This window comes from Biomphalaria glabrata, chromosome 12 (genome assembly GCF_947242115.1).
Source record: "Biomphalaria glabrata chromosome 12, xgBioGlab47.1, whole genome shotgun sequence".
NCBI classification, from domain to species: domain Eukaryota; kingdom Metazoa; phylum Mollusca; class Gastropoda; family Planorbidae; genus Biomphalaria; species Biomphalaria glabrata.
In genome coordinates, this window is record NC_074722.1 from 27454311 (window position 1) to 27478939 (window position 24629).

Genomic DNA, 24629 nt, shown 5'->3' on the forward strand with positions numbered 1-24629 from the left:
AATAAGTGGATGAAATTAAAATGTAATTATCAAGCTTTTTTTAAAATTATAATTGAAAACAAACACACTTTCAGCAAGAGAAGTCTTCACTTTGTTGTTTACAACTATGTCAATATCTTATTTACTTCATGACTCTACAACCCCTTTGTCTCCATACACTGGGGACTAACATGGCTCCTTATATTGGGTACTGACATGGATGATGGCTCCTCATACTGGGTACTGACATGGATGATGGCTCCATACACTGGGCACTGACATGGCTCCTCATACTGGGTAATGACATGGATGATGGCTCCATACACTGGGCACTGACATGGCTCTGTAAGTACTCCTGCCAGATTATTGATGATGTAAAGGTCATCTGTTCCATGGCCAATGGTAAAACCAAGATGTCATGTGTCCAGCACAACACAACATAACTTTGCCCAACTAATGTCAACTACCCATTAAGGTTTTATAAATCTTGAAATCCTTAATCCCAGTCTTCACAGAGATTAGACCGCAGCAACTCTCGGTTCAAAAGCCGCAACGCTTTACCAATAAGTCAGCATGCCCCGAGTTGGATATCTTTTCATTGTTCTGTAAAAGGTGTGTTTCTGTGAGTTTACCTAAATGATGTAGTCATTCTGAATTGTCTGTAGTCTGTTTAATTTAATACCCTAGAAGTTGATTCCAAAAGCATAGTTGCTTGGAGATTTAATAACTTGTCTAATGAATTATAACCCAATATTTGTGTTTCAATGTCATTCAGGTTCCTCCCCCCCCCCCCCTCCCTTTTTACTTGTCCACAATCAATGGGGTTATATTTGTTTACAATCAATGTTGTTTTATTTGTATCTGATTGTGTTTTTAAAGAGTAAATCTCTGACTAATGAATTAATTTTGTTGACAGAATTTGGTGGGGGCTCAACAATTTGCCAGATAAACTATTATTTTAATGACCAAATTGTTAATTAAAAGCTTCTCCAGAAAATATTTATTTTAATGCATCTTTTTTTTTTTTTAAGATTACCATTATATTGCACTACAGGTATAGAGTTAAGTCTATTTAGATTTCAATCTAGAGGTGAGTTAGATGTGCGGCGAGTTAGATGTGCGTAAAGGTAAGTATACACATGAATCAAGTTTAGAGATATGTGAAGTGTTATTAACAATGCTGAGCATTCCCATTTTTGTTGAAAGGTTGTTTTAATAATTTCTTTTCGAGAAAGTTTCAAAGTACTGCATGTTATAAAGTGCTATGACTAGATCTGTTGGTAACATTTGTGTAACTAGAAAAAAAACAAGATTGATGTGTCAAATTCTAAAAATTGATCTAAATACTGTTATAATAGTTATACAAAAGCTTGCATATTTAAAACAAAGAATGAGTCTTATATTTGATATAACATGGTTTTAATTTTACTAAAATATCATTGATAATCTGTATACTTGTTTGCTTGACCATATGCTTTATCAACTGGATATTTTTTAGCATTAGCAGCCATTTTTGCAATCACAGCTTTTGAGAGATCGATGTGACATCTGCTGGCAAAGTCTACCAGATAAATAAATATATCACTGATTTCTTCCCCCACATGTTTGCGTTCATCTTCTGTGAGCTCTGAAAAGTAAGACATAAATTATACATTAGAATAAATAAGCTAGGTATATAAAGAGGTCAAAGGTTAAAAGGCTATAATAAACAAATTTGTAGCTACTGACTGTCCCAGTTAGCTTTTAGTGAAGAATTTATTTGTAACAATATACACAAATTGAGAGCGCCGCTTTCTTCTACTTTTAATAACATTATTTCTTCTGTTGGAATTTTGTGTAGTATTTCTTTTCCTTGTCGCTTTATCATGATATCTTGTGATGTCATTTGTCAGCTCTTCGTTTGGGTTGCATTTTCGCATCTTGTACTTGAGACACAAGCCATACTTTAGTGGTTTTGAGTAATCTTTGTTTTTTAGCTATTGGACAGCCTTAGCCAAATTGTCTTGGCTAGGACTCTTCGACCTCTGTTTAGAGTAAGATTTATTTTGTTATATTGTAATAATATTCTTTATGCATATTTATTTGTATTTGAAGATTTAGATTAGATGTTATTTTTTTCTATAGGGTTTCAGTGTTGGAGTTACCCATTTCAAAATTGAGTTTACTTTGTTGACAGTGGTGTTACCATTGACTGTATGTCATTGTTCGTACTGATGTACAGTATTTCATGACAGTCCTTAATTGCTACTATCAAAGTTAGACCTAACCTAGAGACAAATATATTATACAGCAAAAAGAAACACAATTATTCTCTTTTACCTTTACCTATCACTTAGTCTGTTGGACTGTTAGGGCACCATTTGTTGACAGTCTTTCTCCATTCCTCTCTATCTTTTGCCTAAGTTAGAATCTCTTTCAATGGCAGGCCCATCCATTCTTTTATGTCTGCCTCTTCTTCTTTTTCCTGGTACTGTTCCCTGAAGAAAGGTCTTTGCAAGCCCTGAAGATCTTGTAATATGGCCATAGAATTTTAGCTTGCTTTTTTTTTTTTATTATAGTTAGCAGGTCATCATGGGGTCCAATCACTGTAGTAACCCTGTCTCTAATATCTTGGTTTGTGATGCAGTCTTTGAATGTGATACCTAGGATCGCTCTGTAGCATCTCAATTGCATTGCTAGGATCCTCCTATCTAGCTCTGCAGTCAGTGTCCATGACTCACAAGCATATACAAATGTGACCATGACCAGGGAGCGCATCAGATTTTGGTGCTGAGGGCTAAGCCTTTGTCTTTCCATAGTATTTTAAGTACAATTATTCTCTAATACTCACTTATTATAATTAAAAGTATACTTAGCTACCTAGACATCTAAAACATAAAATAAAACATGATTAAAACACTGATGCTGTCTATAAAAGTAATGTCCTGGATACTGTAGTTTCAAATGTAAGTACCAATGAATATAGTGAACAATGTGACCCAAAGAGAAAAAGAAAATCTTAAGTGTTTGACTCTTTCATAGATATTAATTTTCTTGCCTAGCTAGTGTTACACTGATGTAACATGGTTTTCAAGTGGTAGGAACTCTAATTATGGCTCAACTGACACTAACACTAGCGTAATGTGAATTGGCTGTTTGACTGGAGTTCAGAGATGTAATTTGCAACGTTGAATACTTTAATGGCACAATCTTGATATGTGAAATAAACATGCACAAATAGGTCTTTCAATATAATGAGACATTTATGCAGATGAGACAGTTATGCAGATGAGACAGGATAAGGTAATAGAGTTTTATTTCTGCATACTCCATTCAACACACAGACATTGTAAAAATGTTTGTAAAATGTTTTACATGCTTCAGATGTTCCTTCAGAATTGAAGATAATCTACATCCTAGCCCTAACCTCACACAGGATGATAGGGGATGGCAGCGGGCAGGGTATGACCCTTCGACCATCAAGACAAAACAGCCCAATGCACATATTGCATGATCAGGCAGCCATCCAAACACTGATGTTTTTAACTTCCTCTAATAAAAATTAAATGTCTTTATCCCAGGCAATCTTAAGTCAAATAATAGAATTCATGACTTGATACATTTTCTTAGGGAAAAAAAGGATTACCTGGTAAACCTTCTGAGACTTCACCTTTCCACTGGCTGAAAATAAATAATTTCGAAAGATGAATAATGAAAAGATATAGGACACCTTAAAGTCTTATAATGAGCATCAAATTTCATTTAGGTGAAAAGAAAAAGACTCACAAAATTTCTGATAATTCTCCAAATTCACCCACCATAGCTAGAAGAACATTTCGAGGACTATGAAATTGATCCCAGTTTCGTTCTTTGATGAAGTTTTCATTCATTTTACGTCTAAAAAAAAACAGCATTATATTTAGAAAAAGCAAATAAAGTTGAAAAAAAAATTATATGTTTAATGATTTACAGACAATCTTTAAAAAATCACATCCTTTTTTTTTTTAATTTTTACTTTATATGGCTATTGTCTAAGTCAGCTCAAGACTACTATGATTTTAGTATGTAGGACTAGATGGTATGGCTTTCATAATGACTTTAAGTCTTTTTTCCAAAATTAATATTTAATATATATGACAAGAATAATTGCAGGCATTGTTGAACTTGGGATCATCATAGTCAATGCCCCAAATGCATAAATAAAATTGACATATATCTGAAATTGTAAAGCTGTTAAAAAAGACAATACTCACAAAACATCTATAAATAAACAACAAATATAACTACAGTGAATAGTCATGGAAAATACTGCATTCCTCATTAATCTTTGGACTTGAGGAAAAGCCTTATTACTGATGTATTGGTGTACAAGAGTTGTGATAAAATGTAAATTCCCTACAAAATTTTAGACCTTTCATATAGTTTTTTTAACAAGCACAACTCAAGAGAATGCATAACTTTTCCTTATTTTTCTTATTGGAAAAAAATAAAAAACTTAGGTAGATTGTACATCATTGATATTAAGATCTTTAAATGCGAAAACAAAACAAATAACCGAAAAAAGGTAAATTCAGGTCGATCTAATAATATTTGGTTTTCATTGCAGTATTCCATGCTTGAATGGCAATCAGAAATAGTTTATTATACATTTTCTATATCCTTGTTTTGTTGAGAATTAAATCATTACAAGTTATGATTTAATCTGACATCAGCCATTACTAAATTAATTGTTTAACATCAAATTACCTACACATCTTCTAAACTCAAGTCAGAGAATTTCAAAGATTTATTTTCACAGTCTTGACTTCCACAACATCCTTCTGATAGAATGTCAGGTTCTACATCAACTCTGGGTCCAGTGACAATATTTTCCATCATATAATGTTAAGCACCAACTCTGTTTTGGAATGAAAACAAGTGACCAATAATTATTTATGAATAAAAAATGGTGATATAATACTGAAATTAAATTTAAATCAATGTATAATTTTTGCATCATAACAGAACACAACAATATGAAACTTGTAACACATGTTGGCACTTTTGGAGTGTCACCACAGAATGCTGATGTCCTTCAAATTCAAAGCGTCATACACTCAAATCACCCTATAATGTTTGTAGTAGAAAAACTATAGATCTATATATGATAGCTCTGGAAACTACAGTGCAATTCATCTCATATATTGAAGTCACTTGAACCCTCTATTCTAATAATAGGCTACATATCAAAATAAGAAGGCAGAAGAAAAAAGTTTAAATATAAGAAAGTATTATTGAAGAGAATAGAAACAGGATTAATACAGCACTTGGACCCCACTATGATCTGACAAAACTCTATGGACATATAACAAGAAGGTCCTAAAGGGCTTGCATAGACCTGTCACCTTCCTTCAGGGAAAAAGTCTTCAAAAGTACCTGGAAAAAGAAGAGGCAGACAAGACAAAGTGATGGGAAGACAACATAATCATAAAGTAATGGACAGGCCTGTCATTGAGAGAAATCCAAGGAAAAATAGAGAAATGGAGAAAGACAGTCCACATAGATTATCTTTAACTTTTTCATTATCATTAATATGATGGTATCTTGTGTGGTGCCCAAGGGCCAAGGCCGCCAACAAAGGCAAAGAGGTTCAACAAACTAAAAAAAAATTAAGTAAAGAAGCCATTTAAGATAAGCTAACGAATGTGAAGTTGATTATCATTATGATTATTGAAGCTATGAGCAGTTGAGAAGAGTTATATTCTAGATTTACAATATCTAGATTTATACCTGCCACAAAACTTTTTTAAAAAGGGCTCTGTTGCATTAAGTGTTGCTTGACAATTTTATCTTTCGCGGAATCAGGCTAAATTAGTAAAAATAGTTGGCATGTATATTCAAGCAGTTTTGAGTCCCTCTTTACACCACCTACCTATATATATATTTTCATCCACTTTGACGTGTCTTTATCAAGGGATATAACTTGAAGAAACAAAAATCAAGAGGAAAGACCAAGTTATCTATCTTAGCAGGCCTTATCATAGATTTTGAAACATTTTGTGTTGAACGCATGAATCAATATTTATAGAATGCAAATGAGTTAATATTAAAGTCGCCAGACTTTTCCTTAATATAATAGCTGATTCTTTTTTGGTCTTCTCTTTTCAGATTGACATAGTTAATTTTTATTTCATACAGTCGTGAGGCCGTGTTGCATTAAGCGCTTCTGAATGTCGTCGCGCTGGGCCCGAGTAAATTATTGCTTCTCACGGTAGTTAGTTTGATCTTACAAACGTAGATAATGGACGATTTCTTCTAGACAGTGTTTAGGGCTAGATTCTATAAACTTAAATAAGGGCGGCATGACTAAAAAGTTTTGTTGTTGTTTTTTTTTCGATTAAGAAAAGTAAGAAGTGTCTACCACAACTCAGCTGTAGGCCTAACCTATATAACATTATTTCATCGCAATAATTCATTTCATGCATATTCAAATACAACGTAGTGCTTAATACTAACGTCAAATAACGCCAATGTCTGAGACATGGGTATTATACAGAAAACAACTAAGACTACTTAAACGCTTCCACCAAAGATGCTTGAGCCCCATCATGAACATACGGTAGCAAGACCGCACTACAAACAGCGATGTCCTTGCGAACGCCGGTGTGGAAAGTATAGAGGAACTTCTTACAGTTTACAGTTGCGCTGGACAAGGACATGTGCCAAAAGCAGTTTTTTGTTTGTTTGTTTGTTTGTTTGATTGCTGAAAGGTGGTCGATGTAACATAGGTGCCCTACGGAAACGCTTTTAAGACCAGCTTAGGCGCCAACTTACTTTAACTGACATTGAAGAGAGCTCCTGGTTGCATGCGTCTTCAGAACGAGACAGCTGGGGGTCACTTACTGGGGGACACATTTGAGACCAATAGAAAATCCGCTGCCGCGGACAGACGTAGACGGCGAATAGAAAATCTAAATCGACCACCAGCGGACAATGGTTATGCCCGCGCTGGATGTGGCAAAATATGTAGGCCACAGCTGGGACTGCCAGGAAATACTACATTCCTTATTAATCTTCGGGCTATAAGAAAAGCCTTATTATTATCATATCTTATATAATACAGATGTTACTTCAAAAAAGAAGATGATTACGTCCTACGCGTCATGCATTTAGTCATGCATATTAACCAAAAAATTCTGCCAAGTCACAAACAAAAATAATTAAACATTTCGGGGAGTATCATTTTTTAAAAATTGAACGAAAAACACAACAAACATAAACAACAGAACATAACATAGGCCCTACATATATTGAAACTTATCACATTTAAAAATCAACATTCAATAGTTCATTAAAACACATAGTCATTATTATCTAACTATAGGCTATTATTGCCAATAGTTGCACCCTTGCACCTAACTGTGGCCCGGTTCGTATTGCCAGGGCCGATTTAAACATCTAGTCTGCCCCCCTGGCTATATTGTATCCGAGTAACAAGACCGCAGGAACAACTTACGTTGTTTTTGTACCCAAAGGGTCAAAGGGCCTAATTAACATAAACAGTTATGAGTGATGCACCTTGCAATAACGAAACCAAAGTGGGGAAAATATTGAAATGATAGTTCTGAAAAACGTTTTAAGATTAAAACTTAAGATAATTATCTCAAACCATAAACTTATTATAAAAGACCAATTTGAATATACAACGCTTTAAAATTAAAATGTAACTAAAAAACAATAATTATAAGAGACAGAATGATGAACGAACGTAACATAGCATAGGCCTATATAGCCTACAAGGAATTTAGAATAATGGAGTTTAAAAAAGAAGTAAGGTGATCTTAAAGAGATTCTTTTATGCTGCATACTAGAGGCTTTTTTTAATAGAGATTTTGGATTTCTATAACTGTTGCTCGAACAGGGTTTCTGTATTACAAATATGTAGGCCGCAGTAGGCCTTTATATAAAACCCCCAGAATAATATTGCTACGTTGACATGTGTCTACTGTCCGTTTTAGGTAAATGTTGGTGTTTGAAGTAGTAGCCTAGATATAAGCAGATAGAGCAAATGGACGTCCCCCTTAGATCACAACCCAGTTAGTCAATCACATGCTCTTACAACTTCAGCTCGCCACTTCTGTGTAGCCCTAATGATCACACGCCACAATGATGTCACGTTTTGGTTCTTGTTTCCGTGTCAAATGTAAGTTGACCTATATTCACAATTACAGAGAAACTTCACGGTCATTCTCTCATTGCTGATCCCATGTAAATCTTGTCAGATATGAAGTCTAAACTTTGCATTACATAGGCCAGGGGGTCCCGAGTTCGAATCCTGGTGAAGACTGGGATTTTTAATTTCGGCGCCTCTGAGTCTACCCAGCTCTAATGGGTACCTGACGTTAGTTGGGGAAAAGTAAATGCGGTTGGTCGTTGTGCTGGCCACATGACACTTTCGTTAACCGTAGGTGTCATGTAATAAGATGAGAGAGAGAGAGAGAGAGAGAGAGAGAGAGAGAGCGGGCCGTGAATTTTCATTGTAGCAGATACACTAATGTTACACTTATGTTAGGTTGATCGTCAAAATGTGGCCCGTTTATTGAAATAATAATAAAAAAAAAAGAATGGGTTTGTTCCGGCCATAATAAACAATATAAAGCCTAAGAACAAATCCTGCCATACTAAACAATAAAAAGCCTAGTAGGCTACTGCTATTTTAATTTTATAGATCTAGATTTAGAACAGTTTTTATCGAAATTTCATCGGCTAAAATTGATAATAAAATTGAGGTAAAACTTTACATCGAAGGACCATTGATATAGAGCAAACTATAGATCTAGACGCTGAATTCTTTGTAATACTGAAGTCTACTTGATATCCAAATCTAAATCTCTATATTAATATTAAATTTTCAAAGTTTAAAGGGCTTTGACGACTTTGTAACGATAGCAGACTATGCAATATAATAATAAATCAATGTCACAATTTGTAACCTCCGGGAAGGCCTGTTTTGTTTCCCCGTATTTAGTTTACTGCTAAACTGTGTTTGAAGCTTACACCAATTTGTATGTATTTGTATGGTTAACAAAAAGAAAATAGAGCGAGAACTTATCGTTGACATCTAAATGTAGATTATCACTGATTTCTATTATTAGATATATTCAAAATAAAGCGTTAGGCAATGCATCTATTGGATTAAAAAATATATTTATATTACTGTAGATCTGTGTTCAATTTTTCAAGTCGAAGGCGAACGAATTTATGACAACACTTTTCACTGTTGCCATACCAAACCTAATTTTGGCTATTCCAAGAGCGACAACTCTGACATCACGAGACCGACTAAACAAAATATTAGCGAACCAGAAAAGATTGTCTCGATCGATGGATTCATGAACTAGAATCTAGGTTGACGTGAGCGCATATATTTATCACAACGGACATGGAATTCTGCTCCACCATTTTCAATGGATGTCAGACGATGCCTCTTCAGTGCTAGAATCATGGCCAGTGAAGAAATTCAAGCGATATCTGTCACAGATGTTTACGATCAGGCGGCAGGTATCGCCCATGAATTTGATAAATTAATTCAAAATTATGGAAACGACTCTGTTACGGAGTTGATGCCTAGAGTTATCAGGTCATTGGAACTGTTAGAAACGTTGGCATCCCGATATGAACATGATGTGGAAGAGATTAACCAACTGAGATACAGAGTAGAGAAACTTGAGACAGAGAAAACAGAAAAGGCTCAAGAAAGAGCTAAATTTGACCAGGTTTGGTAGCCTCCTTAGCTCCTATTAATAATTATAAATTAATTTTACTAATTTAAAATTCTAAATATAAAGAATAGATTAAATGGTTAATTACAACTTAATCATAGATCTAGATCTATAATCTATACTTAATACTACTAACTATACTATAGTCTATCTCTATAGGTATAGTAAAATTAGTATATACATAATATTTATATAGTCTACCTACTGACTACTGCCACTATTTTAGTATCTAGATTAGATCTAGACTATATAGAATCTAGAATCATAGATTCTAGACTATAAGTATAGAGTCTATGTCAACTTTATGTCTATACTATTGTAATTCTATAAATAAGTGAATTAATTAATTCAGTGCTTTTCAAACTGTGATTACATCATGTACAAATGTACATACGACATACACATTTTAACATATATTACAGTAATTACACATCTTTACAATATTTACATGCCTACCACTGGTGGTACTTCCACCAATCAATGTCTTGATCTTTCCATATTTCCTCTTTCAATAAAGATTTAAATAGGTGTCTACTTAAATCCAAGTTAATCTCTAGAGGATATATAATATATTATATATAGAATCTATATCTATAAATTTGAACAATCTAGAGTCTAGAAACGAAGTAGTAATTAGACTTTTTGTTCTAATTTTCACGTATGTAGTTAGAGACAGAAAATAAAGAAATGATACCAGCTTGACAAGCCACACCTGGCTTTTCACAAAATACAGCAGTTCAATTTATGGTTTGTGTTTTTAAACATTTTTTGCTGCATGTAGTCCCATCAAGATGGAAAAGTCCATCATCAAGAAAGTGCCCAACACAAGGAAAATAAAGTGGCAGTTTGAAAAACTATTTTAGTTTCCGGTAATACTGAAGCAACATTCAATGACTAGCGAAGAAAAAAAAAAAGAAGAATGGTAGACCAAACCGCAAGTACAATGAAAACTATTTGCAATGAAGTGTTTTTTAAAATTACGCTCTAAGTGACAATATTCATCAGCATGTGTTTATTATCTACTATGAAGTACTATCAACCAGTGTATAAAACCATCCTTACTTCAGCAGTTTTTTACTAAGTCAAGATAACAAATAGCTATTGTCATTTTTGCCAGCTGGAAGGATGAAGGTTAAGAAAAACAACTATTATTCCTAACAAGGATTTCATTTCAATATCTATCACTTCAACATTTTCATCATTCAAGATATATATTATAAAAAAAATTGTTTTCAAAAGAATACAGTCATTAAACAGTTTATTGATAGTGATATATAGTACATAATCAATATAATGGTCTTCACAAAGTGGTACTTGTTCAGAAAAAAGTTTGAAAAGCACTGATGTATTGTTACAGTCAATGCCCAGCTTGTGTTGTGAATGTGGCATGGTGTGAATGTGGCATGGTGTGGCTTCATCTAGTACACTGCATCACCACATTCTTTTTAGTCTTCCTCTAGGACTTGTGTCCTTAGGGTTCACTCTATGGCCTGACTAGCTCTGTTGTTGGTATCTTTACTTTACTTTACTTTACCAATCTATCTCCACTTTCTCTCTAAGATCTGCACCTCTATATTTCTCTGTCCACCTATCGCTCATAGTTTGGTGTTTTCTATTTTATCATTCCAGTGTATTTTTAAGATATTTCTCAGACATCTGTTGATGAAGGTCTCTACTTTTTTTGTTGTTGCTTCAGTTGTTCTCCATGTTTCCGAACCATACAGTAGGACTGCTTTGACATTAGAGTAAAAATTTCTGATTTTAGTCTTGTTAGAGATTTCCAGGTTGGTTTTTAAGTTTTAGCTGTATAAATGTCTGACGTGCTAGAAGTTAAATGTCTTCATCTGTTCCACCTGATACACAGGCTACATGCCCAAGGTATATAAAACTATGTACTTAGTCGATGGTCTGAGAATCCAGTTCTGTATTTCCATTTTGTTTTTTGTTTATTTTGATAACTTTTGTGTTTTGGTGGTTTATTTTGAGGCCTACTCTTTTTCCTACTTCAATTAAAGCTGTAACCTTTTCTTGCATATCCTGTAGTCTGTGTTATAATAAGTCTATATCATCTGTGAATTCCAGAACTTCTAGCTTTTGTGTGAAAGTCAGTTGGATTCCTTTCCCTGAATTAGAGTAAGCTTCTTTTGTGACCCAATCCAATATAATACTGTTGTGACTGGAAATTGCCACTGTGGGCTACTTGGCAGGTGAAACCATCATAAAAGTTTTTGATTATTGTTATTACTTTATTTGAGATCCTGTAATGTCTCATTACTGTCCAAATAGACTCTCTGTCGATACTATCTAAGGCCTTAAAAGGGTTCTTTAAACATCTTATTGCCATAGCATGAATTTAAGAGCATAGTTTAGAAATCTGCATCACATCTCATCTATTTCCAAATAATAACTACACTTAAAGGAAATACATCAATTACTCGACCAAGGATTAACTTGTAATTTAATGGTTTATTTGCCAACTCATCAATAAGTCTACAGAAACAGAACATTTTGAGAAAATCAAAGTTTACTCTTACTATAAGAATTTTACGTGTACTGCCTCACTATTAGTCTTCAATACAAACTACACAAAGGTGCTATAAATATTTACAATGACTAGGCAAAAATTTACTTGTGATATAAGTTTTTAATATTTTTTTTTTAAAGTTTACATGATAACCTTACTATTCAGATTATTTACACCTCATGCCTTACAATATTCACACTGCCAGACAATAGTTTAATCCTTATTTAAACAGTTGATGCTCCTATATACTAGATTCTTAAAGGTGTACAATATAGATTAACATTAGTAATTGAATGAAATCTTCCTATTGGGTTAAGAGATTTAATTCCTTAAACCGCTATCTAATGAAACTTACATCAAATGTAAAATAGAAAACATGTCAACTATTCCAAATCACTCAGCAATAGCGACTTTCTAGACATAAATAATTTACAACAAATTTTTTAATGCAAATAAAAATTGTTTAAACATAGTTCCTTCCTTATGACTTCTGAGATGCAGGAATAACATTCTTAGGTCTGTCATGGATGTCAATATTAAGTTTTAAAAATTACCTATAACCATGGACCTCAACCAGATATATTTATAGGAAAGGATTGTCAAAGTTGGTTTGACTAACATAAGCTGATCAGGCCACATTGTTCTACCAGACATAGTTTATAGCTATACCAACATGGCTTTAGGAAATATAGATCAAGTGAAACACAACTAATAGGACTAATTGATGATTTTTCAAAAGGTTTAGATAATAGTGAGCAAATAGATGCTATCTTATTAGATTTTTCCAAGGCTTTTGACAAAGTCCACCACCATAGTTGCTTAAAAAATGAAAATATTTTGGCATTCATGGTCCATTGCATCAGTGGATTAAGGATTTTCTGATAGGGAGAGAACAAACTGTAATAATAAATGGCTCTAAATCAACACCAATAGCAGTAAACTCAGGTGTGCCTCAAGGAACAGTCTTAGGTCCACTACTATTTTTTAATTTACATAAATGATTTACCAAATCGCATTAGTTCAGGAACAAAAGTCAGATTATTTGCAGACGATTGCATAATATATAGAACAATAAAAACAACACAAGATACAGAAATTTTACAAAGAGAACTAGATGAATTACAAAAATGGGAATCAAATTGGAGCATGTATTTCCACCCAGAAAAATGTCAGTTATTAAGAATAACAAAAAAACTAAAACAAATTAATTCCACTTATCTTATTCATGGTAAATCAGTAACACAAGACTAAAAACGCAAAATACTTAGGTGTTATAATAAATGAAAAACTGTCATGGAATCCCCATATTGATGAAACTATAAAAAAATCAAACAAAGCATTAGGGTTTATTAAAAGAAATTTCTATAAATCAAATAAGAACATGAAATTAAAATGTTATTTAACTTTGGTTAGGCAAATAATAGAATATGCATCTTGTTTGGGACCCCTTAACTCAAGAAAACATTAACAAACTGGAACAGACACAAAATAGAGCAGTGAGATTCTTAACAAACAAATATTCACATTTGACTAGAGTAACACCTTTAGTAAAATCACTAAATTTAGAAAGCCTTCAGGATAGAAGACTCAAAAGTAAAGTAGCAATCATACATAAAACACTGAACCATAATTTTCAAATACAAAAACAAAATTTAATAAAATACTCAGAAAGACACAAAGATAAAGGCACATTCCTCATTCCACATGCTAGGAAAAATTAGTACAAATACTCCTTCTTCCCTAGTGCTATTAGAGCATGGAATGGGTTGCCTGAGCTAGCCAGGAAAACCAGTGACTTGGCAGAATTTAAGTCATTGGTTAATATGCATGACTAAATGCATGACGGGTAGGACGAAATCATCTTCTTTTTAGAAGTAATGTCTGTATTATATAAGATAAGATACTTTATGATCATTCAGGATTCCAATGCTAAAGAAATATCTTAAATAAAAATATGATGTGTTGAAAAATTACTAATACATTTTTTTAGTTCAAGAATTAAATGAAAAAGAAAAGTTCTTTGCGATAATGCATTCATATTTTGTCACACTTTTTAGCCCTCCTCTACTCAATCCACACTATGAGCTAAGCTCATTCCATGTTTATATGGATATAGTCTAGGCATATTTAAATATTTTATTTTTTTACTAAAAAAAAAAATCAAGTTAAATGTGTCTAAGGATACATTTGTAGAATATTTGTGAACATAGCCTGCGTAATAAATATCCACATCTTTTATTAATGTGGTGTGGCTGAACCTAGTATGTATTATGAATATCTGCATCTTTTATTAATGTGGTGTGGCTGAACATAGCCTGTATAATGAATATCCACATCTTTTATTAATGTGGTGTGGCTGAACCTAGTATGTATTATGAATATCTGCATCTTTTATTAATGTTGTGTGGCTGAACATAGCCTGTATAATGAATATCCACATATTTTATTAATGTGGTGTGGCTGAACATAGCCTGTATAATGAATATCCACATCTTTTATTAATGTGGTGTGACTGAACATAGCCTGTATAATGAATATCCACATCTTTTATTAATGTGGTGTGGCTGAACATAGCCTGTATAATGAATATCCACATCTTTTATTAATGTGGTGTGGCTGAACATAGCCTGTATAATGAATATCCACATCTTTTATTAATGTGGTGTGGTTGCTTTCATTATTGGGTTATGTTAGTACTGTAGTAGACAGTTGTTTTCTTTTCTTTTCAATACGAGTCCAGCAAGTAGCAGTTGTATTTCATAGACTAGTAAAGTGGTGTCTTGCTTGTTTAGTCAACTACCAACTGTATGGCTAAGACCAACTGCCTTAATTTACACACAATTTTAGTGGAAAACTTTCTTTTGATGGGCTAACAGCTTAAATAAATGAGCTTGTGTAACTAAAAAACCTGAATATTTCAAGAAAACCAATAATAAATTATAAATTGAATCTTTTAAATAAAATGCATTTGTCCACCAATAAATAACAGCATAACCTGTGGATCAACAACATTAATAGTTTAAATCTGTCCAACCAGGAAATAAATTCTTTCTTCTGTTCACTTTGCAGGAGGAAGTTTAAACTAGCGGAAATGAAACAAGGTGTATTAATTTTTTTTCTTTTTTTAAATACTCTAGTACTTGTATAAATTGAAAAAAAAACAAAAAAAAAACTTATCAAATTTCTTTAAAGGTTCCTTATTATATTTAGTATAAAAAATAGTGACATTATCTCTAAGTGAATGTTATCTAGATCCAAGTTGTCATGGACATAATGTAGAGATGTTTATGTGTTTTAAAATGTACACAGGTCCAGCTTTATTATGAAAGAAGCTCATGCCTCTCTGACCTTACAAAAACAACACTTTGTTTTGTTTGCAAATGGGAACATATGAACTCCTAGCTGATCAATAGCATATGTTTGCCTAGTCTTATGTGTTTTAGCCTGACTGAATGAAGAAAAAAAAAAGTGTGTGTGTGGAGGGGTGCCAAATTGTTTTTTTTTTTTGTTCTTCAAACTATGTGATGAAAAAAAAAAAGTCAAAACTTCATGACAAAAGTTCTTGTATATAAAGCATTAGATTTTATTTTCAAGTGGAATACTTGCCATTATATGCATATTCAACTTAGAAAAAAAATGCTTTAAAAAAAATAGAAATTTGTGTGTAATGGAATGCAACTTTACTACTATTAATTTTTTTTTCTTTTGCATCAAACCTTTGGAGCTTAAAGCATTAAATGTATATTTACAGATTTAAAGAGGCAAATGTTATGTGCTCTTTGTTTGGCTTCGGACACGACATGGCCTAAATTGTGCCGATGTGCCAAAAACCCAAATACTTTGTTTTGCTTAATATTTCAGTATTTGTCGGAGGTGGGCACTATTACTTTATTGATATGCTTTTAAAAAAACAACCTGCCAGGTATTTTTTGTTTAGTATAAGAACAATAGCCTTGAGAATTTTGGTTTGAAAGCTTTCTGTGAGATACAGTTGTATATTGTACAGTGACCTAATTATTGACATGGTAATTACATGCTGTCAACATGCCATTTGGTTGTCTTCAAGCCAAGGTCTCTGAGTCTGAAGATTACATAGAAGTGCTCTGTTATGCATGGCTATGCAGTCCTAAGTCTACATATTTAGCCACAATCACTTTTTACTTCTTTTCACACTGTATTAGAACCATCACGATTCAGCTACTTTTAAGTTCTCTTTTGGTCATCAACACCTGTCTTAGGAAGTAGATTTCCTTATAGTATAAAATGTATCCTGCAGCTATTTCCCTACTTATAAGTTACAGATGTTACTTCAAAAAAGAAGATGATTACATTCTATAAATGTCCCTGTGTCAATCTAGTTATGCATGTTAATCAGTGACTTAAACTCCAACTGTATTTTTAGGAAGATGTCAGTTAAAGCAAGCTGATATCTGAAATGTTTTTTTAAAGTGCTTTAAGGGAACACCTCTTTTACATTGTCCGCCTTTCAGCTTGTCAGAAACAACTCCATAACTTTTAGTTAAACAAACTGTATTATGACACAGTGGAATTTTTGAGTGAAACTTTACTATGTTGACAAAAACATTTTTTTTACAAAGCTTATATCAACTCACTCTGTCTGTCTGTCTGGTAAAAAGTTTGTACTCATGATTTCTCCCACACCCAATCTTGGATCAAGCTGAAATTTTGCACAATTATTTTTTTTAACTAACAACACAAGAATCAATTTTTAAAAATTAACCAATTAGCTAATTCACTATTGGTAATATATTATTTTGTTTAGTACCTTGAACAAGGGAAAGAAATAGTAATTGACTAAAGTGGTGGTATAAGCGAAATTAGTACCCTTTTTAGGTCGTCATCTGAGTCTTAGTGAACACAAACCTGAAAAATAGGACAAGACTATTGAAACAATAATAACTATACTATCTTCCATATTCATGAGCTCTCCACTAGCAGAGTGGTTACCGTGCTGGCTTGAGAATCCTGAGAAGGCTTGAGCCCTGAATTCGATTCGGGTTGTTCCCCCTTTTTTAAACATTTTAATTAATGTTTTTTATTGTTAGTCTATATCTGTTACAAGTTAAATAACATGAATGATTCAAACTAATTGATACAAGTACGTATAATCTTTGTTTTGTTTTTTTAAATAATATTTTTAAAAATATTTTCTTGTTTTTATTTTTGTTTTGGGCTTGGTGAATACAAAGATGGGAGTAGGGGTAGAGTGATATGCACATTATTTCTAATGATGACAGAAATGATGAAGCAGATTCATATGCACTGGTATGTCATCAGGATTGACCTACATTATGATAATGCTATCTGCATTGAACATTTGATAAGGGCCCATTTTAATAAAAAGTGATGAGTTATTGATTGCATGTTACTTGTGTTCTTGCCACTCTGTATGAGAACCATCACAATAATGTTACTTTTCTGTTCTCATTTCAATGCAATTATGATTTTATAGATTTACTTACATACAAAATTCTTTGACACAAACAGTGTTGAAAATATAACCTGATTTTTAGTTGGTTAAAACACAATGTATGAATAAAATAAATTAATTAAATTAACAATATAATCCTTTCACTAGATTCACATTTAACAAACTTTTATAGTAATTTTGACTGCACTTTATAAAAGTTGTGCACTTTGATCACTTCATCAAAGATCATCACTCCAACGTAAATTTTCTACTATCTTGAGACAAAAATACTTTTAGTAAGGTACTAAAATCTTTATTAAGAGTGGTGGTGGCTGATTGGTAAAGCACTTGGCTTCTGAACCATGGTGTACCAGGTTGGAGTTCTAGTAAAGAAAGACTGGAATTTTTAATTTCAGGATCTCTAATGGGTACCTGACATGAGTTGGGAAAAAGTAAAGGTGGCAAGTCGTTGTGCAGGCCACATGACACCCTTGCTAACCATAGGCCTTAGAAACAGATTACCTTTACATCATCTGCCCAGATTACCTTTACACCATCTGCCCCATAGATCGCATCAATTAAATCACATCCACCTAAATTTACCTGACACATTTTGTTTGTTTATTGGTGTAGGACAGTATTGGTAATGAAAATAAACATTATCATATAAACAATTAAAAAAATGTATAACTGAAGAAAATAAAATGCAGAACCAAAACAAAAATGTCTGCATGTTGATATAAAACACTCAATAAAATACTTGGATATACAAACTGGCCATTAAAAAAAAAAAAGCAAAGTTTCCACACATAATCTTGAAATCTGAAAATGCTATTGAAATTTTTTTATTCATTAACTTCAAGATGAACTGCAGCATGCCAACTAGTCTTATTTATTCTTCATAACATTTTGTGCTTGATCTTCCAGGAGTTGGAAGCTATTGAAGAAAACTGGCAGTCGGAGGTGAAGGAGCTGCTGGAAGTTGTGAACAGGCTACAAGATGAGAACAAGAGACTTAAGGACAATGCTAGGAGTGAGAAGCATGCAGCAGTTGCAGAGTTTGCCGCCAAAAGAATAGGTGAGACCATTCTATCAATAATTTACAGATGACCTTTGAGAATTAAAAAAAGATTCTTTGGCATTTTATTGTATATAACTGTTAACTTTGACAATGCAAGTGCAACTAATTCAACATTGTGATGGTAAGGTTCTTAGAGAACTTTATACATAATCATAACACTTTAAGTTCATTTTATTTTATTTGGTTGTAGAGAAGGTCATCAGTAGGTTGTTGACCCTGTGATTGCTTTTTATTTGGGATATAATGTGTGTACTAGAATAGGGTATAGTGACAGAATGGTTAGAATGCTTCATTACTATGCCAAAGGTTTTGGCTCAAGCCTATTCTTTACACCTTCACCTATTCCTTAGTCCAGTGTTTCCCAAACTGTGTTTTGTGGAACCCTAGTGTTCCACAAGACCTGTATATGTGTTGCATGAACTACTGGAATAATAAACTAGTAGGCCACTATGTAAATTAATCTCTCTGAAAAAATATGCAGTGCTACGCTAGAATGCAAATTGTTCCATTAAGAAAAAAAGTTTAGGAAACACTGCCTTAGCCTGTTCGACCATTAGGGCACCACATAAGATTTGTCGATCGTCTTTTGCCTTGGATAGAACCTCTTTCAATGGCAGGCTCATCCATTCTTTTATGTTGTCTTCCCATCGCTTTCTCCTCTTCTTCTTTTTCCTTGTACTGTTCTCTTAAGGAAGGTCTTTGCAAGCCCTAAAGACCTTGTAATATGGCCATAGAGTTTTATTTGCATATTCTAAAGACTAAAAAACATGGATTGGGAATAGTGAGGGCAATTAGCTGTTGTTGGTCACAGAAACATGAAGTCTCTACAAGTACATTTCAGCCCTACAAGGGTTTAAAATGGATCATTTATCAGTAGATGTTTATATTGTTTAAACCTCTGAAGAGATATTCTTAGTTTTATTATTATTCTTTATGATAATCTTCACAGAGGCTGAAGAAGAAGAAATCAAAGTTCTGACCAAGTTGAAGGAAACTGTAGATAAACAGAGAGAGGAAATTAGAGCCATGAAGAGAGAACTCGGCCAGAAGGGAGTAGATTGTGATGCAGTAAGTAAATGCTTTTTTCATAGATTACTAACAGTTTAGTGGTGGTAAATTGAATTTTGGAACAGGGGGGGGGGGATAAAAACTATAATTTTGGTGTAAGGTAATATACGAACGTTCTCTAATGGGATGTTTAAAGTGGAAAGTAAGAAATATATTTTAATTGTCTAAAGCTGCAGGCTCAGCTGGAGAGAATCGCTAAAGTCAATGCAGACCTGAGGCGTAAGAACTCAACCCACAAGAAGCAAGCCAGAGCCCTGATAGAGGAGAAGGTCGACCTAGAGACACAGCTTCACACCAAGGATGCAGAGGTAGAGCATATTAAAAAGATCATGGTGGAACAGGAGAAGTATGATGAGCAGAGGGCTGCGGTGAAGGCCGTTGTGGAAGCCAGTAAAAGCATTGAGGAAGAAGAAGAGGTGAGTATTTGGAAAGAGCTATTGGCTAATCTTTTTATTATTCCTTTGGACTTTCAGGTCCCACATTTTAATCTAGCTCGCTGCCATCCCCAGATTAGCATAAGGTATGATGGACTAGGATGTAATAATCTTTATTTCTGAAGAAATGTCTGAAACTGTAAAACAATGTCACTGTATAAAATATACATGTTTTATGCGGTGAGCTGACTGGTCATCTTTAGTGACTACTTTTAGAGCATTCAATTTTTTGATAGCATTTTGAAGGGATGTTTACTAAACAAGTTTTGAAATCCCCTGATGGATGAAGTTACTATTTAGTGATTGGCCATTTTCTGAGTTTCCCATGCTTATTATTTAGTTAACTGTCTACTGTTTTAACATAAACTATATGCAAAAAAAACTATATGCATATTTTTTGCTCCTATATATTGTCTTTTTAAAGAACTAAAGAGAATTTTACTTCTATTTATAGCTAAAATTTCATGAATTTTATAGTTGTTATTCTATCCCCTTATGAATGTTAATGATTCTGACATTTGTCCTTGATGAACTGCTCAGTCAGGAGAGACCTGCAATGAGCCTATTAAGCAACAGATTTCTAAGGCTACCACAACAACTTCAGCCACAGAGACAGAGCATGTTATGAGTCCAGGCAGTCCAGGCTTTGACCTGGAGGGCAAGCTGGTGATTGACCTCAAGGATCCTAACCGGCCAAGGTTTACATTACATGAGCTCCGACAGGTAAGGTTTTTTTTTTAAATTTTGGCCCTGTTTGTGAGATTTACAATAAGGCTGACCTTGCTTTGCATACCCTTTATCTCCCTTTTCACTGAGTGTTGATGCTGATTATTTCACAACTTAAAGCTCACTGTCTCAGTTCTTTGCTGTTCTCAGGGAATCTGCTAAGGATAAGCGTGTCCAACCCTATATACCATCCACTCATTTTCTTTTCAGTCTTCCTCTCTTTCTTTCACCTGTGTGCAATGTAGGAAAGTTTGTGCAACTATATATTATTTGAAATTAGACATATTTTTCTTAATTTTTTAAAAATTCTTTACAAATTATTGTTCTGTATTTTAAAAAAATGTATTTTTTTAAATTTAAGATTTAATTTTAGCAGCCCCCGAAAGGGGAAAAGATGCTATTAGTTTTGTGGGGAATGTCTGTCTGTCAGTCCATCCCATTTAGATCTCGTTAAATAGAAAAGATATTGAAAATCCGACATCATGATATTTTAGACCTTTCAAAGTTCTGATGCAACAGCTACTTTTTTCTTTTCTGAAAGTGAAAAATTTAATTTTTAAATCAAATATGCAAGCATTTTTTTCATAAAAATACACCATTTTTACAACTGTTCACTAATAATAGTAACAAATACAGGAGGATATTTAGTAAGGGAAATGACTATTTACCATATTTGTAACACATTTATGCAAATGGTTTTAGATTTTTTGTCAAAAAATTTTTTTTACAAATGTATTGCTAAGTTTTGTCATACTAACTACTACATTTACAAAAAAATGCTTACCATTTTTTTGAAGAGAAAAAATGTATTTAATATGCATATAAGTGGAGCATAATTTAAAACCAAAATCAATAAGTAGTGTTTCGTATTATCGCGTGAACTGCCGGGCAATGCCTTATCTATAAGACACCTAATTAAGGATTTTTATTTCTTTTTTATGAAATTTTTTTTTTAAATGAGGCTTTCATTAAGAGTTTGACCCTATACAAAACAATTAGGTCAATAAGGTAATCATTATATGACATCAGTTAGGCCAGGTTCACATCGAACTTCACCTTCACTTTCACCTATCCCTTGGTCTGCTGTACCGATGGGACAACACACAAGATCTGTCAACTCTCTTTCTCCATTCTTCTCTGTCATTTGCCTTTGATAGAATTTCATTCTGAAAATATTGAAAACTGCCTTTTTACCTGCCTGGGTGGACCACTTCGGGGGCCAATTTTGAGTTTGTGTTTCCACACTAACTATCTTTGTAACCTTGTTGTAAATTCCAGGTTATGTCCATCTTGTTAGGTAAATGTTTTTAAACCTGGAAATATGCTCCAGTGGGTTAAAAATAAGTGACTTACTTTTTGACTTTCTTACAGACTTTTTACATTAGTTCTCTATGAAATATTTAAATGTTTACAAAAGCATTTAAAAACAAGGCTACCCACAGAGTCCTTGTCTCTGGTGCGCTGTTAGTGATTTGACATTAACCTTCAACTCTCCACTGCATTTCAAAACACATAAAGAAATAGATCAATACCGACAATTACCATAAATACAGCGTGATTCATCCATGCATAGGATAACAGGAACATTGATCTGTAACTAACACATCACTATAAACAATTTCAATTGGTCTTCTAGCACAGCTGGGGCTAAGACACACATCATTAAAACTCTTATATATAAATGTAAAATAGTTTCCTTGGGAATTAAGACGGAATAGCAAATTTGTGTGTGGGACAAAAAAAGGAAAAAAAACAAACTAGTATAAGAGTTTGAAAAACAAATTCTTTCAAGATCATAGAATAAAGGCTTATTATAAGATTGAATATAGTAGATCAATATATGCAGCCAACAGTATTTTTCAGCATAGGCTTAATTGACCTTAGAGATGGGTATGGGGTAGGTTGTTTGCTTGGTGTGTTGAGACACCTTTCAAAAGTGGCCTGTATCCAATGACACAAACAATTGTATTCTTTAAATCTAACCTTTCCCTTCATTCACCCACGTCTCTTTAAAAAAAAAAAAGTTTTTTTTGCCCTTCTAAAGTTTAAAAGTTTTCTTTCATGTGTTGCACAGCACCTTCCCCATTCTTTGTCTTGTAGATATTTGTCACAATTACGTCTTGTTCCTTTGTTCAACAGGTATGGGGCTGTGTTTGAAACATGACCTTTGACATGTCCATGTTAAGCTAACTCTGAGGCTCTGTTCAGTACACTATTTAAAAAGTTGGGAGGGAGGGTCAGCTCAGTGGCAAACTGCCTTTACTGTTTTTCTCTTCTGAACAGCTGTTACCTAACCTGTATTGAAAGTTCTCACATCTTAATTGAATACAAATCCTGATAGAAAACTGGACACTAGTGTTCTGCTACTAATTTCACCACACATTTACAAGGTTTAGTCATTGTGCAAACTTGGCCAGATGTGGCCATTCAAATTTCTCTTTCTCTCTCTCTCTCTTTTTCTGTCTCTCTCTTTCTGTCTCTGTCTCTCTATCTCTGTACCATATGAGACAATTATATGCACATGACACTGTTAAAGGGATTGTTAAGAATTCTTATAATGAACAGTTGTGACCTAATTTTATTGGATTATTTGTCTGAGGTCATTGTTGTGACAGGTGGTTGTAAAGTAAAAATGTCTTGAGGCTTACACATAATGGAGCTATGAAAAAAAAATTGACATGAGAGCTACGTTGCTGGCTATAGCATAGACAGGTTCAATTATTTTTTTTATTGTAGATGAGGTGGCTATTTGTGGGACCCAGTGGTCCTGGTTGAATCCTAGTGTTGCACTGGGATTTGAGGATAATAAAATTTGTCCAGCTCAAATGAGCATCCTATCAATGATTGAAAGTAATCCATCTAACATTTTTCGGACATTCCTTGTAGTATTCATTTATACATTAATTAATCCAATTAGAGGTGATGAAACATGATTATCTTTTTCTAAATTTATTCTCCATGTGTTGACTCTATTAACATCACTCTATTATTTAATATTAAAAATTAGTTTAAATCACCAATTTGCCAGAAAGTGGCAATGCAGGGAGCTTTCAAACCTAAACCTTTTTGTACAAATAAACAAATTGAAGCAAAAGAATCATGATCATTTAAGAGGCCAAGAAATAAAAATCATTGTTTAACTAGAATTTATTTTGAAGCCAACACAAATAGTACAATGATTGTTGGAAGAAATTCTTGAGTAGTGCTTGGCAAAGAGAACTTCAAGTATGTCACAAAATTATTTAAAAATTGATCTAACTTAACAATACAATTTAGTAATAGTGTAACTGTTAAGCCAAACAACACTTAATCACTAATTCTGATACTAAATCTTACTCTAATTCAGTTTCATAATGCTAACCCCAATGCATAATGGCATCAATTCAATTAAGATATGAGTTTGTTTGTGATTTAATGTGTGTGTTTCACCTCTTAATTTTAACCCTTTAAATTAATATCAACAACAACAATGATGACCAACTTCCTATTGTCTGCCTTCTCTGTTTTCATTTGTTTACATCATCACATGAAAGTATTCACACAGAGCTTAACATTTAAACCTTAAGAAATGTACCAAATCTCAAACTATGGGCTCATATCTAGTTCTATTTGTGCGGCTACTCCTTCAATAAAAGAGTTTGCTTAA

The 24629-nt window shown here is 33.4% G+C and overlaps 2 protein-coding genes across 13 annotated transcripts in view; one reads left to right on the forward strand and one right to left on the reverse strand.

The window, feature by feature from the left end:
- Positions 1-1376: 1376 nt before the first annotated feature.
- Positions 1377-9285, reverse strand: LOC106053030 (dCTP pyrophosphatase 1-like). 4 transcript variants are annotated; one of them, XM_056005292.1, is made up of 5 exons: positions 9155-9285; positions 4709-4855; positions 3745-3855; positions 3605-3639; positions 1377-1606 (listed from the first exon to the last, which is right to left on the reverse strand). In XM_056005292.1, the coding sequence occupies exons 2-5, from the start codon at positions 4834-4836 to the stop codon at positions 1416-1418; spliced, it is 465 nt and encodes a 154-aa protein (XP_055861267.1). In that variant the 5' UTR covers positions 4837-4855; positions 9155-9285; the 3' UTR covers positions 1377-1415. The 4 variants fall into 4 exon arrangements, with proteins under 4 accessions (XP_055861267.1, XP_055861268.1, XP_055861265.1 ...); XM_056005293.1 differs by lacking the exon at positions 9155-9285 and adding an exon at positions 8739-8871; XM_056005290.1 differs by lacking the exon at positions 9155-9285 and adding an exon at positions 5728-5878.
- A 119-nt stretch (positions 9286-9404) lies between these two features.
- The window catches only part of LOC106073136 (RILP-like protein 1), a 31958-nt gene continuing 16733 nt past the window's right edge, over positions 9405-24629 (forward strand). For all 9 annotated transcript variants that reach the window (XM_056005281.1, XM_056005286.1, XM_056005280.1 and 6 more), the window contains exons 1-5: positions 9405-9713; positions 18602-18752; positions 19705-19823; positions 19994-20239; positions 20798-20980. In XM_056005281.1, coding sequence (XP_055861256.1) covers positions 9405-9713; positions 18602-18752; positions 19705-19823; positions 19994-20239; positions 20798-20980 — 1008 coding nt within the window. The remainder of the gene's footprint in view (positions 9714-18601; positions 18753-19704; positions 19824-19993; positions 20240-20797; positions 20981-24629) is intronic.

Coding starts and splice junctions, on each gene's coding strand:
- LOC106053030 (XM_056005292.1), bottom strand. CDS start 4,836: ATGATGGAAAATATTGTCACTGGACCCAGAGTTGATGTAGAACCTGAC. Junction 3,856..4,708: donor GACTTGAGTTTAGAAGATGT/GTAGGTAATTTG, acceptor GTTTTTTTTTAG/ACGTAAAATGAATGAAAACT. Junction 1,607..3,604: donor AGTCTCAGAAGGTTTACCAG/GTAATCCTTTTT, acceptor CTTACTTTTCAG/AGCTCACAGAAGATGAACGC.